The 18,493-nt window shown below is 46.3% G+C and overlaps 1 protein-coding gene across 3 annotated transcripts in view; it reads right to left on the bottom strand.

The window, feature by feature from the left end:
• Nucleotides 1-12,038, bottom strand: part of MTRF1L (mitochondrial translation release factor 1 like) — a 103,464-nt gene extending 91,426 nt beyond the window's left edge. For all 3 annotated transcript variants that reach the window (XR_005778468.1, XM_040429491.1, XM_040429487.1), the window contains exons 1-2: nucleotides 11,647-12,038; nucleotides 8,764-8,843 (exon numbers count right to left, since the gene is read on the bottom strand). Coding sequence is in view for 2 of the 3 variants with exons in the window: in XM_040429491.1 (XP_040285425.1) it covers nucleotides 8,764-8,843; nucleotides 11,647-12,025 (459 nt within the window). In the remaining variant the exon portion in view is untranslated. The remainder of the gene's footprint in view (nucleotides 1-8,763; nucleotides 8,844-11,646) is intronic.
• Between the last annotated feature and the right edge of the window lie 6,455 nt (nucleotides 12,039-18,493).

The following is an 18,493-nucleotide window of genomic DNA, read 5'->3' as shown; positions in this document are numbered from 1 at the left end:
CTCACAAGCGGCCCCGAACAGATCCGTACTGCCCCAATGCATTCTGAGTGGATGCGGATCCGCTCAGAATGCATCAGTTTGGCACCGTTTGGCCTCCGCTCCGCAGGCGGACACCCAAAAGCAGCTTGCAGCGTTTTGGTGTCCGCCTGGCCATGCGGAGCCAAACGGATCCGTCCAGACTTACAATACAAGTCAATGGGGACGGATCCGTTTGACGTTGACACAATATGGTGCAATTTCAAACGGATCCGTCCCCCATTGACTTTCAATGTAAAGTCAGGAGTCCCTATTAATATACCATCAGATCAGAGTTTTCTCCAATCCGATGGTATATTTTAACTTGAAGCGTCCCCATCACCATGGGAATGCCTCTATGTTAGAATATACCATCGGATTTGAGTTACATCGTGAAACTCACATCCGACAGTATATTCTAACACAGAGGCGTTCCCATGGTGATGGGGACGCTTCAAGTTAGAATATACTGAGAACTGTGTACATGACTGCCCCCTGCTGCCTGGCAGATGCTGCCAGGCAGCAGGGGGCAGACCTCCCCCCTCTCCTGTATTTAACTTATTGGTGGCCAGTGCGGCCCCCCCCCTCCCTCGTATTAATTGTAACCAGTGCGGCCCCCCTCCCTCTATATTCATCGGTGGCCAGTGCGGATTCCCAGTATTAAATATGACCAGTGCGGCCTCCCCCTCCCTCCCTCCCTCCCTCCCTCCCCAGTATTAAATATGACCAGTGCGGCCTCCCCCTCCCTCCCCAGTATTAAATATGACCAGTGCGGCCTCCCCCTCCCTCCCCAGTATTAAATATGACCAGTGCGGCCTCCCCCTCCCTCCCCAGTATTAAATATGACCAGTGCGGCCTCCCCCTCCCTCCCCAGTATTAAATATGACCAGTGCGGCCTCCCCCTCCCTCTATATTCATTGGTGGCCAGTGCGGATTCCAAGTATTGTGACCAGTGCGGCCTCCCCTCTCCCCCCCCCCCCCCCCCCCCTAATAGTGATGTCCGGTTCATGAACGAATCGTTCATTTGAATCGATTCAGTTCAGTGAACCGGAGGAGTCGATTCATTTGAATGATCCGATCCGTTTGAAACGGCTCTTCTCAGTCACAGCAGACAGACAATGAATGCAGACGCTCAGCTCACCACCTCACACTGGCAGCAGGAGCCTGAGGGAGGGACTGGGAGGAGTCAGTAATATGATCCTAGAGTGGAAGCTGCTTCTGCCAGCCCCGCCCCTCCCCGCCCACCAACCAATCACCGACCAGAGCTGAGGGGGCGAGGCCAGCACAGCACACTGCAGCTCTGACTCAGTCCTCAGTAGTGCAGGGTCAGGGAGTCTAAAGGAATCGAATGATTCACAAGAATCTAAAGATCCGACTCAGTCAGAGACTCATTCGATTCAAGAGCCGTGAGTCACTAGAACAGGTTACACTGAGGCTGACAGCTCTCGGCACAGCAGTGATAAGGAGCAGAGAGATAAGAGAAGGGACAGAGGACACAGAGTTTAGATTACAGGATGAATTAAATTAACCCTTTAGAATCAAACTGGCTTCTCAGGAGATATATATGTTAAAGGCATCTCATGTGAACCCACCCTTAGTTATATAGCTACTGAATGAGATGCCTTTAACATATATATCTCCTGAGAAGCCAATTTGATTCTAAAGGGTTAATTTAATTCATCCTGTAATCTAAACTCTGTGTCCTCTGTCCCTTCTCTTATCTCTGCTCCTTATCACTGCTGTGCCGAGAGCTGACAGCCTCAGTGTAACCTGTTCTAGTGACTCACGGCTCTTGAATCGAATGAGTCTCTGAATGAGTCGGATCATTAGATTCTTGTGACTCATTCGATTCATTTAGACTCCCTGACCCTGCACTACTGAGGACTGAGTCAGAGCTGCAGTGTGCTGTGCTGGCCTCGCCCCCTCAGCTCTGGTCGGTGATTGGTTGGTGGGCGGGGCGGGGCTAGCACTTGCGAGTCAGCTCAGCAGTCTGACTCACCAAGTGAACCGAAGATCCGATTCATGAATCGGTTCATTTGAATGAGCTGATCCAAATGAACCGATTCACCTAAAAGATCCGAACTTCCCATCACTACCCCCTAATTAAAATCACCCACCCCCATCATTGGTGGCAGCGGAGAGTACCGATCGGAGTCCCAGTTTAAATCGCTGGGGCTCCGATCGGTTACCATGGCAGCCAAGACGCTATTGCAGTCTTGGCTGCCATGGTTACTTAGCAATAAATAGAAGCATTATACTTGCCTGAAGAGCTGCGATGTCTGTGACCGGCCGGGCGCTCCTCCTACTGGTTAAGTGACAGGTCTGTGCTATAGGCAATGCGCCGCACAGACCTTTCACTTACCAGTAGGAGGAGCTCCCGGCCGGACACAGACATCGCAGCTCTTCAGGTAAGTATAATGCTTCTATTTATTGCTAAGTAACCATGGCAGCCAAGACTGCAATAGCGTCTTGGCTGCCATGGTAACTGATCGGAGCCCCAGCGATTTAAACTGGGACTCCGATCGGTACTCTCCGCTGCCACCAATGATGGGGGGGGCGGGAGATTTTAATTAGGGGGGGGGGGGGGGGGGAGAGGGGAGGCCGCACTGGTCACAATACTTGGAATCCGCACTGGCCGGCCACCAATGAATATAAAGGGAGGGGGCCGCACTGGTCATATTTAATACTGGGAATCCGCACTGGCCACCGATGACTATAGAGGGAGGGGGGCCGCACTGGTTACAATTAATACTGGGGAGGGAGGGGGGCCGCACTGGCCACCAATAAGTTAAATACAGGAGGGGGGGGGGGGGTCTGCAGCAGGGGGCAGTCATGTACACAGTTCTCAGTATATTCTAACTTGAAGCGTCCCCATCACCATGGGAATGCTTCTGTGTTTAGAATATACTGTCGGATCTGAGTTTTCCGAAGTGAAAAATCAGATCTGAAATAAAGTTATGCAAACGGATCCGTTCTGAACGGATGCAAGCGTTTGCATTATAGGAGCGGATCCGTCTGTGCAGACACCAGACGGATCCGCTCCTAACGCAAGTGTGAAAGTAACCTTAAAGACTCTCCCATAGAAATGAGCCCAATTCAGTCTATTGTCTCTGTGGCCCATGTGGCTGCTGTAAATGCCGTTAAAGGCAGCTTAGGCAAGATGGCCGCCTTCATAATCTTGCATAGAAAATAGGATAAAAAAAATAAAAAACAACAAATCAGAAAATATAAATTTGATAAAAAAAAAGAATACAGTCAGGTCCATAAATATTGGGACATCAACACAATTCTAAGATTTTTGGCTCTATACACCACCACAATGGGTTTGAAATGAAACGAACAAGATGTGCTTTAACTGCAGACTATCTGCTTTAATTTGAGGGTATTTACATCCAAATCAGGTGAACGGTGCAGGAATTACAACAGTTTGCATATGTGCCTCCCACTTGTTAAGGAACCAAAAGTAATGGGACAATTGGCTTCTCAGCTGTTCCATGGCCAGGTGTTTGTTATTCCCTCATTATCCCAATTACAATAAGCAGATAAAAGGTCCAGAGTTCATTTCAAGTGTGCTGTTTGCATTTGGAATCTGTTGCTGTCAACTCTCAAGATGAGATCCAAAGCGCTGTCACCATCAGTGAAGCAAGCCATCATTAGGCTGAAAAAACGAAACAAACCCATCAGAGAGATAGAAAAAACATTAGGCGTGGCGAAAACAACTGTTTTGAACATTGTTAAAAAGAAGGAATGAACCGGTGAGCTCAGCAACACCAAAAGACCCAGAAGATTGCAGAAAACAACTGTGGTGGATGACCGAATAATTCTTTCCCTGGTGAAGAAAACACCCTTCACAACAGTTGGCCAGATCAAGAACACTCTCCAGGAGGTAGGTGTATGTGTGTCAAAGCCAACAATCAAGAGAAGACTTCACCAGAGTGAATACAGAGGGTTCACCACAAGATGTTAACCATTGGTGAGCCTCAAAAACAGGAAGGCCAGATTAGAGTTTGCCAAACGACATCTAAAAAAGCCTTCACAGTTCTGGAACAACATCCTATGGACAGATGAGACCAAGATCAACTTGTACCAGAGTGATGGGAAGAGAAGAGTATGGAGAAGGAAAGGAACTGCTCATGATCCTAAGCATACCACCTCATCAGTGAAGCATGGTGGTGGTAGTGTCATGGCGTGGGCATGTATGGCTGCCAATGGAACTGGTTCTCTTGTATTTATTGATGATGTGACTGCTGACTAAAGCAGCAGGATGAATTCTGAAGTGTTTCGGGCAATATTATCTGCTCATATTCGGCCAAATGCTTCAGAACTCATTGGATGGCGCTTCACAGTGCAGATGGACAATTACCCAAAGCATACTGCAAAAGCAACCAAAGAGTTTTTTAAGGGAAAGAAGTGGAATGTTATGCAATGCAGTGCTCCAGACTAAAAAAAATACCTAGTAGCCATTGGCTCCTGAACTAAAAAAATTTAGGGGCCAAATTAAATTTTTAGTCGCCAAATCGAAACCGAATCAAAATCAGATCAGACCAAAAAAAGCCGCGTGCATTTTGCATTTTATGAAAGTTCGGCCCATAATAGAACAGTCCTATCCTATTTTTTGGGGTGACAAGGTGACTAAAAAATGGCGAATGCTCACCGCATAGGAGATATTTTTTAATAATTTAATAGTTTGGACTTTTCGGATGCAGCGCTACGTCATATGTTTATTTATTTATTGTTTATATATTTTATATGTAAAATTGGGAAAGCAGGGATTTAAACCTCATATTTTAGAGTACTTTCACACTAGCGTTTTTGTTTTTTCGGCATAGAGTTCCATCATAGGGGCTCAATACCGGAAAAGAACTGATCAGGCATATCCCCATGCATTCTGAATAGAGAGTAATCCGTTCAGGATGCATCAGGATGTCTTCAGTTCAGTCATTTTGACTGATCAGGCAAAAGATAAAACCGTAGCATGCTACTGTTTATCTCCAGCGGAAAAAAAAACTGAAGACTTGCCTGAATGTCCGATCCAGCATTTTTCCCCATAGGAATGTATTAGTGCCGGATCCGGCATTCAAAATACCGGAATGCAGGATCCGTCCTGTAAAAAGATAAAAGACGGATCAGTCTGTCCGCATGACAAGCGGAGAGATGGATTTGTTCTTGCAATGCATTTGTGAGATGGATCCGCATCTGGATGAGTCTCACAAATGCTTTCAGTCACATCCAGATCGGCGGATCCGGCAGGCAGTTCCGGAACTGCCCGCCGGATCACACTGCCGCAAGTGTGAAAGTAGCCTTAGGCCCCTTTCACACGAGCGAGTATTCCGCGCGGATGCGATGCGGGAGGTGAACGCATTGCACCCGCACTGAATACTGACCCATTCATTTCTATGGGGCTGTGCACACGAGCGGTGATTTTCACGCATCACTTTTGCGTTGCGTGAAAATCGCAGCATGCTCCTCTTTGTGCGTTTTTCACGTAACGCAGGCCCCATAGAAATGAATGGGGTTGCGTGAAAATCGCAAGCATCCGCAAGCAAGTGCGGATGCGGTGCGATTTTCACGCACGGTTGCTAGGAGACGATCGGGATGGAGACCCGAACCTTATTATTTTCCCTTATAACATGGTTATAAGGGAAAATAATAGCATTCTGAATACAGAATGCTTAGTAAAACAGGGCTGGAGGGGTTAAAAAAAAATAAAAAGTCATTTAACTCACCTTTATCCACTTGCTCGCGTAGCCGGCATCTCCGTCTGACTCTTTTACTGTATAGGACCTGTGGAGAGCATTAACTATAGTTTAAGGACCTGGGATGACGTCACTCTGGTCATCCCATGGTACGTCACATGATCTTTTACCATGGTGATTCACCATGGTAAAAGATCATGTGACGTACCATGTGATGACTATAGTGACGTCATCCCAGGTCCTTAAACTATAGTTAACGCTCTCCACAGGTCCTATACAGTAAAAGAGTCAGACGGAGATGCCGGCTACGCGAGCAAGTGGATAAAGGTGAGTTAAATGACTTTTTATTTTTTTTAACCCCCTCCAGCCCTGTTTTACTAAGCATTCTGTATTCAGAATGCTATTATTTTCCCTTATAACCATGTTATAAGGGAAAATAATACTATTTACAGAACACCGATCCCAAGCCCGAACTTCTGTGAAGAAGTTCGGGTTTGGGTACCAAACACGCGCGATTTTTCTCACGCGAGTGCAAAACGCATTACAATGTTTTGCACTGGCGCGGAAAAATCGCGGGTGTTCCCGCAACGCACCCGCACATTTTTCCGCAACGCCCGTGTGAAAGAGGCCTTAGTGTTTGTGTTTTTTTTTTTACCTAATATTAGCCCCCTTAGGGGCTGGAACCCTTGTCCTATTCACCCTTAGGCCCCTTTCACATGGGAGAGATTTCTGTGCGGGTACAATGCGTGAGGTGAACGCATTGCACCCGCACTGAATCCGGACCCATTCACTTCTATGGGGCTGTGCACATGAGCAGTGATTTTCATGCATCACTTGTGCGTTGCGTGAAAATCGCAGCATGTTCTATGTTTCTTTTTTCACGCAACGCAGGCCCCATAGAAGTGAATGGGGCTGCGTGAAAATCACAAGCATCCGCAAGCAAGTGCGGATGCGGTGCGATTTTCACGCATGGTTGCTAGGATGAAAGTCTATTCACTGTATTATTTTCCCTTATAACGTGGTTATAAGGGAAAATAATAGCATTCTTTAATATAGAATGCTTAGTAGGTCAATATAATAAACATTATATACACCCCAGTATAATAAACATTGGTGGCGCAGTGCGCCCCCCCCAGTATAATAAACATTGGAGGCGCAGTGGGCAGTGCCAATGAGGGTTAAAAAACATAATAATAATTAACTCACCTCCTCCAATTGATCGCCTAGCAGCCGGTCTCCTGTTCTTTCTTCAGGACCTGTGAAAGGACCTGTGGTGACATCACTGTGCTCATCACATGATCCATCACCATGGTAATGGACCATGTGATGAGCTCAGTGACGTCACCACAGGTCCTGAAGAAAGAACAGGAGACTGGCAACTACACGATCAATTGGAGGAGGAGAGTTAAATTTTTTTATTTATTTTTTAACCCTCATTGGCACTGCCCACTGCGCCACCAATGTTTATTATACTGGGGTGTTGGGGGGGGGGGGGGAGCACTGCGCCACCAATGAAGATAACTGACCTGTTAATACAAATACAGGAGGCGGGTGACGGAATCAAATAGCCAGCACCCGACCTCTATGACAGAGAGCTGCGATCAGCGGCAGTTAACCCCTCAGGTACCGCACCTGAAGGGTTAACTGCCGCTAATCGCAGCTCCCTGTCATAGAGGTCGGGTGCCGGATATTTGATTCCGGCACCCGCCTCCTGTATTTGTATTAACAGGTCAGTTATCTTCATTGGTGGCGCAGTAGCCACAGCCCCTCCTCTCCTCCCATTTCTCCTCTTATTCGCGGCGGGGGTGGCAGCACAGGGGGGAGGGAGAGACTCCTTCTCCACTGCGCTGCTGAGAGAACTATCAGCTCCTGTGCCCCGCCGCTGTATTAAACGGCAGAGCTGCGGCGGCGAGTCTAGTCGCAAATGGCGACAAGACTAAAAAGTCTTGTCGCCATTTGTAAATTCTAAATCGCATTGGCGACCATTTTGGTCGCCATCTGGAGCCCTGCAATGGCCAAATCAATCACCTGACCTGAATCCGATTGAGCATGCATTTCACTTGATGAAGACAAAACTAAAGGGAAAATGCCCCAAGAACAAGCAGGAACTGAAGACAGTTGCAGTAGAGGCCTGGCAGAGCATCACCAGGGATGAAACCCAGCGTCTGGTGATGTCTATGCGTTCCAGACTTCAGGCTGTAATTGACCAAGTATTAGAAAGTGAAAGTTTGACTTATGATTATTATTCTGTCCCATTACTTTTGGTCCCTTATCAAGTGGGAGGCACATATGCAAACTGTTGTAATTCCTGCACCGCTCACCTGATTTGGATGTAAATACCCTCAAATTAAAGCTGACAGTCTGCAGTGTCTCACCGGGACTCTTGAAAATGCCTTTGCCCTGCTTCCGCCTGGCAGTGTGTTATTGTAAACAAAAGAGCCCGTACCCTGCGCGATCTAGCGCAGGGCAAGGGAGCGCATCAGAGCATGAACTGCTCTGATGCTCAAGTCAGGGGGGCTTCCTGGGTGAAAATGGAGGGATGTCCGGGTTCAGCTCTGAAGTGCAGGTCCCAGCTCAGCGAACTGGAACATGGGGGAACTGACTGGGCAACGCTTCAAATTTGTTCTTGTGCATGTTATCTCCACTAAAGTCTATAGGTGTAACAGAAAGGGTTAAGCAACCAGAGGTGCGGCCCACACCTGCCCTGTGGATATGCCAGAAATGTATTGTCCTCTATTCCCTACCGACCTGTGGGACAGTTCAATAGCATATTACAAACGGGTCCATTTCTTACCCCATTCCAAAAAGGAGATAATAAAGCGCACTAGTCACCATATACTGCAAATATTCAGGAGGTGAACAGATACTAGCGATACAGAAAAGTGAAGACGTGGCGACCAATCACAATCCAGCTCTCACTTTTCAGTGACACTTTGGAAAATTAAAGCAGAGACCCGATTGGTTTCCATGATCAACTTGCACTCGGGTTGTGCTTGATAGGTAACTTGATATGTAGATAATCGCACACGAAACGTTTCTACGTCTACTACACCTGGTATTTCAGGTGGATGATCTCCTCCTCACAGGAAGCCATGTCTGTTGTCGCCAGAGATTGCAGATCTTCATTTTCCTCTGGAAAGAAGTGAAAGCAGAAGAACAATGAGTGAAATCATATCTTTGATGACCATCTTCTGTGCACCGGCCCTGGCCTCCGCCCCTCAGGGCGCGTTCACACACAGTCCTCTCTGCGCAGAATCCACTTCAATGTCCACACCAAGAACGAGTCCATTCTTTTCTCTGCCCTACTGTCATTATTTTATATGTGTATAAAGCACCAACATATTCTGTAGCGCTGTACAAAGATGGACGCCAAGCACATCGGCAAAATGAATCCAGTCTCATGTGTTTGCAGGGGGCAATATCTCTTGAGGTTCAAAAGTGATCAACACAGAGTTTAACCACCTCAGCCCCCAGTGCTTAAACACCCTTAATGACCAGGCCACTTTTTACACTTCTGACCTACACTACTTTCACCGTTTATTGCTCGGTCATGCAACTTACCACCCAAATGAATTTTACCTCCTTTTCTTCTCACTAATAGAGCTTTCATTTGGTGGTATTTTATTGCTGCTGACATTTTTACTTTTTTTGTTATTAATCGAAATTTAACGATTTTTTTGCAAAAAAATGACATTTTTCACTTTCAGTTGTAAAATTTTGCAAAAAAAAGACATCCATATATAAATTTTTCTCTAAATTTATTGTTCTACATGTCTTTGATAAAAAAAAAATGTTTGGGTAAAAAAAAAAAATGGTTTGGGTAAAAGTTATAGCGTTTACAAACTGTGGTACAAAAATGTGAATTTCCGCTTTTTGAAGCAGCTCTGACTTTCTGAGCACCTGTCATGTTTCCTGAGGTTCTACAATGGCCAGACAGTACAAACACCCCACAAATGACCCCATTTTGGAAAGAAGACACCCCAAGGTATTCGCTGATGGGCATAGTGAGTTCATGGAAGTTTTTATTTTTTGTCACAAGTTAGTGGAATATGAGACTTTGTAAGAAAAAAAAAAAAATCATCATTTTCCGCTAACTTGTGACAAAAAATAAAAAATTCTAGGAACTCGCCATGCCTCTCACGGAATACCTTGGGGAGTCTTCTTTCCAAAATGGGGTCACTTGTGGGGTAGTTATACTGCCCTGGCATTCTAGGGGCCCTAATGTGTGGTAAGTAGTTTGAAATCAAAATCTGTAAAAAATGGGCGGTGAAATCCGAAAGGTGCTCTTTGGAATGTGGGCCCCTTTGCCCACCTAGGCTGCAAAAAAGTGTCACACATGTGGTATCTCCGTACTCAGGAGAAGTTGGGCAATGTGTTTTGGGGTTTAATTTTACATATACCCATGCTGGGTGAGAGAAATATCTAGGCAAAAGACAACTTTTCCCATTTTTTTATACAAAGTTGGCATTTGACCAAGATATTTATCTCACCCAGCATGGGTATATGTAAAATGACACCCCAAAACACATTGCCCAACTTCTCCTGAGTACGGCGATACCAGATGTGTGACACTTTTTTGCAGCCTAGATGCGCAAAGGGGCCCAAATTCCTTTTAGGAGGGCATTTTTAGACATTTGGATCCCAGACTTCTTCTCACGCTTTAGGGCCCCTAAAATGCCAGGGCAGTATAAATACCCCACATGTGACCCCATTTTGGAAAGAAGACACCCCAAGGTATTCAATGAGGGGCATGGCGAGTTCATAATTTTTTTTTTTTTTTTTGGCACAAGTTAGCGGAAATTGATTTTTTTTTGTTTTTTCTCACAAAGTCTCCCTTTCCGCTAACTTGGGACAAAAATTTCAATCTTTCATGGACTTAATATGCCCCTCAGCGAATACCTTGGGGTGTCTTCTTTCCGAAATGGGGTCACATGTGGGGTATTTATACTGCCCTGGCATTCTAGGGGCCCTAAAGCGTGAGAAGAAGTCTGGAATATAAATGTCTAAAAATTTTTACGCATTTGGATTCTGTGAGGGGTATGGTGAGTTCATGTGAGATTTTATTTTTTGACACAAGTTAGTGGAATATGAGACTTTGTAAGAAAAAAAATAATAATAATATTTCCGCTAACTTGGGCCAAAAAAATGTCTGAATGGAGCCTTACAGGGGGGTGATCAGGGAGTCTATATGGGGTGATCATCCCCCTGTCATTGATCACCCCCCTGTAAGGCTCCATTCAGACGTCCGTATGTGTTTTGCGGATCCGATCCATGTATCCGTAAAAAACATACGGACATCTGAATGCAGCCTTACAGGGGGTGATCAATGACAGGGGGGTGATCAGGGAGTCTATATGGGGTGATCAGGGGTTAATAAGTGACAGGGGGGGGGGGTGTAGTGTAGTGTTTGGTGCTACTTATTACAGAGCTGCCTGTGTCCTCTGGTGGTCGATCCAAGCAAAGGGACCACCAGAGGACCAGGTAGCAGGTATATTAGACGCTGTTATCAAAACAGCGTCTAATATACCTGTTAGGGGTTAAAAAAAATCGCATCTCCAGCCTGCCAGCGAACGATCGCCGCTGGCAGGCTGGAGATCCACTCTCTTACCTTCAGATCCTGTGAACGAGCGCGCCTTCACAGGAAATCTCGCGTCTCGCGAGATGACGCGTAGATGCGTCACTCTGCGCAGAGGCAGTCTGGCCGGGTCCGTTACGGGGGGGGAAGGAGGCAGTCTGGCCGGGTCCGTTACGGGGGGGGGAAGGAGGCAGTCTGGCCGGGTCCGTTACGGGGGGGGAAGAGGCAGTCTGGCCGGGTCACGTTACGGGGATGGCTGTTCCTATCCTCCAGGTGGGGGCCTCTGGCAGGGAAACATTACGGGGGGCCGGGTCACATTGCCGGGGAGGGCTGTTCCTATCATCCAGGATGAGGACCCACCTGCCAGCTGCTGTAGCTCCTGCACTTCCCTCTCTTTGCTCCGCAGTTCCCGCAGAACAGGCAGCACCCGCTTCACCTCCGGCACACGACTCCCCTCGGAGCCCGGCACCACCACGTCGCCCGCTGCCCCCCATTCCTCCAGGCGCCCGAGATAACCGCTCCACGCATCGCTCCTTATCAGCTCTTCTAGGAGTGGAGAGCGGACATTATCGGATACCGCCCGGCTTCCCAGGATCCCCTGCCGCAGGACGGACCACCTATTTATTACATTAGTGACGTTCCCCCAAACGTTTCTGGGAAAGGTGCGAACTCCGCACAGAACACACCGGGCGGCGCCGAGCAGCATGGCTACACGCACTTTCACCTCTAACCCGCACATCAATGACGGTCCGTCATCTTGTGGTTGGCAACTGGCAGCGGTTGGCATACACTGGCGCCACCGTGCGGCGATCTTTGGGTAATGCAACACGGCTGCTGTAATAAAGCGAAAGCGTTATAGAAGTAATGTTTACTGTCTGTAGAAAACTACACAAGTCGTTAAAACGAGATGAATATATTTCTAGTAAGAACGTTTTACTAAGTATTCGCCAGCTTTATGGTTTTTTTATGCACCTTTGCCTACAAGCTAATCATTTTGTTCTTAACCACTTCAGCCCCCCTACCTTAAACACCCAGGCCACTTTTTACACTTCTGACCTACACTACTTTCACCGTTTACTGCTCAGTCATGCAACTTACCACCCAAATGAATTTTACCTCCTTTTCTTCTCACTAATAGAGCTTTCATTTGGTGGTATTTCATTGCTGCTGACATTTTTACTTTTTTTGTTATTAATCAAAATTTAACGATTTTTTTTGCAAAAAAATGACATTTTTCACTTTCAGTTGTAAAATTTTGCAAAAAAAACGACATCCATATATAAATTTTTCTCAAAATTTATTGTTCTACATGTCTTTGATAAAAAAAAAATGTTTGGGTAAAAAAAAAATGGTTTGGGTAAAAGTTATAGCGTTTACAAACTGTGGTACAAAAATGTGAATTTCCGCTTTTTGAAGCAGCTCTGACTTTCTGAGCACCTGTCATGTTTCCTGAGGTTCTACAATGCCCAGACAGTACAAACACCCCACAAATGACCCCATTTCGGAAAGTAGACACCCTAAGGTATTCGCTGATGGGCATAGTGAGTTCATAGAACTTTTTATTTTTTGTCACAAGTTAGCGGAAAATGATGATTTTTTTTAATATTTATTTTTTTCTTACAAAGTCTCATATTCCACTAACTTGTGACAAAAAATAAAAACTTCCATGAACTCACTATGCCCATCAGCGAATTCCTTGGGGTGTCTTCTTTCCAAAATGGGGTCACTTGTGTGGTAGTTATACTGCCCTGGCATTCTAGGGGCCCTAATGTGTGGTAAGTAGTTTGAAATCAAAATCTGTAAAAAATGGCCGGTGAAATCCGAAAGGTGCTCTTTGGAATGTGGGCCCCTTTGCCCACCTAGGCTGCAAAAAAGTGTCACACATGTGGTATCTCCGTACTCAGGAGAAGTTGGGCAATGTGTTTTAGAGTGTCATTTTACATATACCCATGCTGGGTGAGATAAATATCTTGGTCAAATGCCAACTTTGTATAAAAAAAATGGGAAAAGTTGTCTTTTGCCAAGATATTTCTCTCACCCAGCATGGGTATATGTAAAATGACACCCCAAAACACATTGCCCAACTTCTCCTGAGTACGGCGATACCACATGTGTGACACTTTTTTGCTGCCTAGGTGGGCAAAGGGGCCCACATTCCAAAGAGCACCTTTAGGATTTCACAGGTCATTTTTTACACATTTTGATTTCCAACTACTTACCACACATTAGGGTCCCTAGAATGCCAGGGCAGTATAACTACCCCACAAGTGACCCCATTTTGGAAAGAAGACACCCCCAGGTATTTCATGATGGGCATAGTGAGTTCATGGAAGTTTTTATTTTTTGTCACAAGTTAGTGGAATATGAGACTTTGTAAGAAAAAAATAAAATAAAATAAAATCATAATTTTCCGCTAACTTGTGACAAAAAATTCTAGGAACTCGCCATGCCCCTCACGGAATACCTTGGGGTGTCTTCTTTCCAAAATGGGGTCACTTGTGGGGTAGTTATACTGCCCTGGCATTCTAGGGGCCCTAATGTGTGGTAAGTAGGTAAATGACTTGTGAAATCCGAAAGGTGCTCTTTGGAATGTGGGCCCCTTTGCCCACCTAGGCTGCAAAAAAAGTGTCACACATGTGGTATCGCCGTATTCAGGAGAAGTTGGGCAATGTGTCTTGGGGTGTCTTTTTACATATACTCATGTTGGGTGAGAGAAATATCTCGGCAAAAGACAACTTTTCCCATTTTTTTATACAAAGTTGGCATTTGACCAAGATATTTATCTCACCCAGCATGGGTATATGTAAAATGAGACCCCAAAACACATTCCCCAACTTCTCCTGAGTACGGAGGAGGTACCCCAAGGTATTCAATGAGGGGCATGGCGAGTTCATAGAAATATTTTTTTTTTTGCACAAGTTAGCGGAAATTGATTATTTTATTTTTTTCTCACAAAGTCTCCCTTTCCGCTAACTTGGGACAAAAATTTCAATCTTTCATGGACTCAATATGCCCCTCAGCGAATACCTTGGGGTGTCTTCTTTCCGAAATGGGGTCACATGTGGGGTATTTATACTGCCCTGGCATTCTAGGGGCTCTAAAGCGTGAGAAGAAGTCTGGAATATAAATGTATAAAAATATTTACGCATTTGGATTCCGTTCATGTGAGATTTTATTTTTTGACACAAGTTAGTGGAATATGAGACTTTGTAAAAAAAAAAAAAATAAATTTCCGCTAACTTGGGCCCAAAAAATGTCTGAATGGAGGCTTACAGGGGGGTGATTAATGACAGGGGGGTGATCAGGGAGTCTATATGGGGTGATCACCCCCCGTCATTGATCACCCCCCTGTAAGGCTCCATTCAGACGTCTGTATGTGTTTTGCGGATCCGATCCATGTATCAGTGGATCCGTAAAAATAATACGAACGTCTGAATGGAGCCTTACAAGGGGGTGATCAATGACAGGGGGGTGATCAGGGAGTCTATATGGGGTGATCACCCCCCTGTAAGGCTCCATTCAGACGTCTGTATGTGTTTTGCGGATCCGATCCATGTATCCGTGGATCCGTAAAAAACATACGGACATCTGAATGCAGCCTTACAGGGGGTGATCAATGACAGGGGGGTGATCAGGGAGTCTATATAGGGTGATCACCCCCATCATTGATCACCCCCCTGTAAGGCTCCATTCAGACGTCCGTATGCGTTTTGCGGATCCGATCCATGTATCAGTGGATTCGTAAAAATCATACGGATGTCTGAATGGAGCCTTACAGGGGGGTGATCAATGACAGGGGGGTGATCACGGAGTCTATATGGGGTGATCAGGGGTTAATAAGGGGTTAATAAGTGACAGGGGGGGTGTAGTGTAGTGGTGTTTGGTTCTACTTTACTGAGCTACCTGTGTCATCTGGTGGTCGAACCAAACAAAAGGGACCACCAGAGGACCAGGTAGCAGGTATATTAGACGCTGTTATCAAAACAGCGTCTAATATACCTGTTAGGGGTTAAAATATCGCATCTCCAGCCTGCCAGCGAACGATCGCCGCTGGCAAGCTAGAGATCCACTCGCTTATCTTCCGATTCTGTGTGCGCGCGTTCACAGGAAGTCTCGCGAGATGACACATATATGCGTGACTCTGCGCAGGGCTGCCGCCTCCGGAACGCGATCCTGCGTTAGGCGGTCCGGAGGCGGTTAAAGGGAGTCTGTCACCAGCATTTCACTTTTTTAACCCTTCCCACAGCTCCCTAGCATGCTGACAGTTAATAAAAACGTTACCTCTGGCATCAATCCTGGACTTATAGAACCCTCAAAAACGATCTTTATGAGATATGCAAATGAGGTCTCGCAAGTGCCCAGGGGCGGCGTTACTCTCCTAGGTGCCCTGCTTGCTCAGCCTTCTCATTGCGTCCCCCCGCCCCTTCCTACCCTCTGCTCGCCCATCCTTTCCCTCTGACCGCCTTTGTACTAACTTGTTATGCTGCTGATATCCCGCGCCGGCGCACTCATTCCTTTGGCTGGCGAATGCGCACTGCGATGCCCATTCCTTGTACGGCACCACAGTAACTATTGCGCATGCGCCGGCAAACAACGCAGATTTTCGTGTCGTTAGCCGGCGCATGCGCAATAGTTACTGTGAGGCCGTACAAGGAATGGGCAGTGCGCATGCGCCGGCCAAAGGAATGAGTGCGCCGGCGTGGGATATTGGGAGCATAACAAGTTAGTACATAGGCGGTCAGAGGGAAAGGATGGGCGGGCAGAGGGTAGGAAGGGGCGGGGGGACGCAATGAGAAGGCTGAGCAAGCAGGGCACCTAAGAGAGTAACGCCGCCCCTGGGCACTTGCGAGCCCTCATTTGCATATCTTAGAAAGATAGTTTTGGAGGGTTCTATAAGTCCAGGATTGATGCCAGAGGTAACGTTTTATTAACTGTAAGCATGCTAGGGAGCTGTGGGAAGGGTTAAAAAAGTGAAATGCTCGTGACAGACTCCCTTTAAATAAGACCACATGTCAACACCGCGCTCTTTTTATTTAGGTGCCCACATGTATAATGTGCTTATTCCATCAGACCATCATCTATATGTCTGAGTAGTTTAGGTTCATCTTCCTTTGCTGCTTGCCTATTCCCACGATGAACCACATATACACCGCCACCTGGGGAAACGCGTCGGGAAGTAAAGATTTCAGCAGAGACAACCAGGGTGCTTCAGGGTTTAGCCACCGATAAGTGGGGTCGCCCCTCTCGGGACGGGTTCTCTTTTAGGCAGGGAGAGCGGTAGGGTCACCCTAGGGATAGAAGATCTTCCCCACCCCCTCTTATCGGCTGTTACCCCTGAAGACCGACTTCAGGTTTTAAATTACCCCTGAAGTTCCGGGTGCGGATCCGTCTACAAATGCATTGCAAGAACGGATCCGTCTCTCCGCTTGTCATGCGGATAGACGGATCCATCTTGCAGTCTTTCTCACAGTTTTCCCGGTCTGCGCATCCGTCCTTCAGTTGTTTCGCAATGGGAATTAATGATCCGGCATTCCAGCGACTGATCAGGCATTTTGGACGGACATAATACCGCAGCATGCTGCGGTATTATGTCCGCCCAAAACGCCTGACCGTGACTGAACGGAAGGCATGCTGATGCAAACTGAACGGATTTCTATCCATTTAGAATGCATTGGGATATGCCTGATTAGTTCTTTTCCGGCATAGAGCCCTTTTGACGGAACTCTATGCCAGAAAAGAATAACGCAATTGTGAAAGTACCCCTAGAATGCTTGACAATAAAATACATAAAGTAATACTTACATATGGAGTGAGTAATATCCCAGTTCCGATGCTTCCTGGATTCACCGCCGGTCTTTGCTTCTTGGAACATCTCTATACAAACATGTGACAGCCGGTGATTGGCTGCAGTGGTCACATGTCCATATCGAGAGGGACCGGGATATGCACATGTGAATGGAGCCTTAGTAGTGGAAGTGGGCAGAAGGGAGCAGATAAGTGCGTTTCTTGTTTCATATATGCCATATTCCAGAGCCTAATTATAAAGGGGGTTAAAGCTGGAAATCCCCTTTAAGGTCTGGGGCAGTGGTCCTCTGTACAGCTTCTTTTCTAGAGTCTAGAACCAGCTGGAACAATGCTAGTAGCAGATCTCTTATTCATGTCAGTAGATCCTGCTGTACCGCTTTTATGAACTAAGTAACAGAGCCAGTCACTGATTCCGGATGGATCATTCCAACCAATAGTGTAGATATTGTTGGGATCGGTATATATGGGATGGGGGTTAGCAATGACAACATTCAGAGGCTTCAGAGGTTAAAAATATAACTTGGCTTTATTTGGTCCAGCAACAAAACAGTGACATCACATAGAGATCAGTTCACAGATAACAGTATTCAGAGCACAGACGTTCCATTGGGGCTACTGTGCCTTCCTAGACTCAGACCTTGACTGGGCTTGTCAACAGTTTTATGCACCAGTAAGGAGTCCAGCAGCATTGTCTGGGGTAATTGGGGGGAAGGGGGGGATGTACTGGAGGGGGAGGGAATGGCAGGTCCCACTGCCAACCTACCTGCCATTCCAAAGAAATCCAGGCCCGGAAAACAAAGGTACTAAAATCCTCAGTAAAGAAAATTTACTGAGGAAACCCAACTTTCCTGGATTTTTCATCTCACCCACATTTAAAAAATGTAGATGAGATGTACACCCCCTCCAGGTGTCTCCAATCTACCTATGTATTTGACGATAGATAGACAGACAGGGGGACAGATAGAGGGGAAGACAGACATACAGAAAGACAGACAAACTGAGAGACAGACAGACAGATATGGCCACTGTAGATGTTGTTCCAGGGCTTCCGGACTAATGGGCATGATGGTACTAAGTAACTCCATTTAGTCCATGGACCGGCAGCTGCAGCAGGTGTTCTTCTTTTGGGTCCTTTTCTTAATCCATTTACGGAACCGGTTCAGGCGGGATGTTCTCATAGTGATCTTCTCCTTCTCTGTTTTGGATGTTCTCTTTGTGATCTCCTCCTCTGTTTTAGATGTTACCTCAATGATCTTTTCCTCCTCTGTTTTAGATGTTCTCTTCATAATTTTCTCCTCCTCTTTTTTGGCAGCTTTAAGTCTTTTAATAATTGGAATTTCTTTCTTGATGTTATTCATTTGTGGCCTGATGGTGTTTTTCTTAATTTTCACTACAGGTTTTT

Source organism: Bufo bufo, chromosome 4, assembly GCF_905171765.1.
Source record: "Bufo bufo chromosome 4, aBufBuf1.1, whole genome shotgun sequence".
In the NCBI taxonomy this organism is placed as follows: Eukaryota; Metazoa; Chordata; class Amphibia; order Anura; family Bufonidae; genus Bufo; species Bufo bufo.
This window is presented reverse-complemented; position numbering and strand designations above follow the sequence as displayed.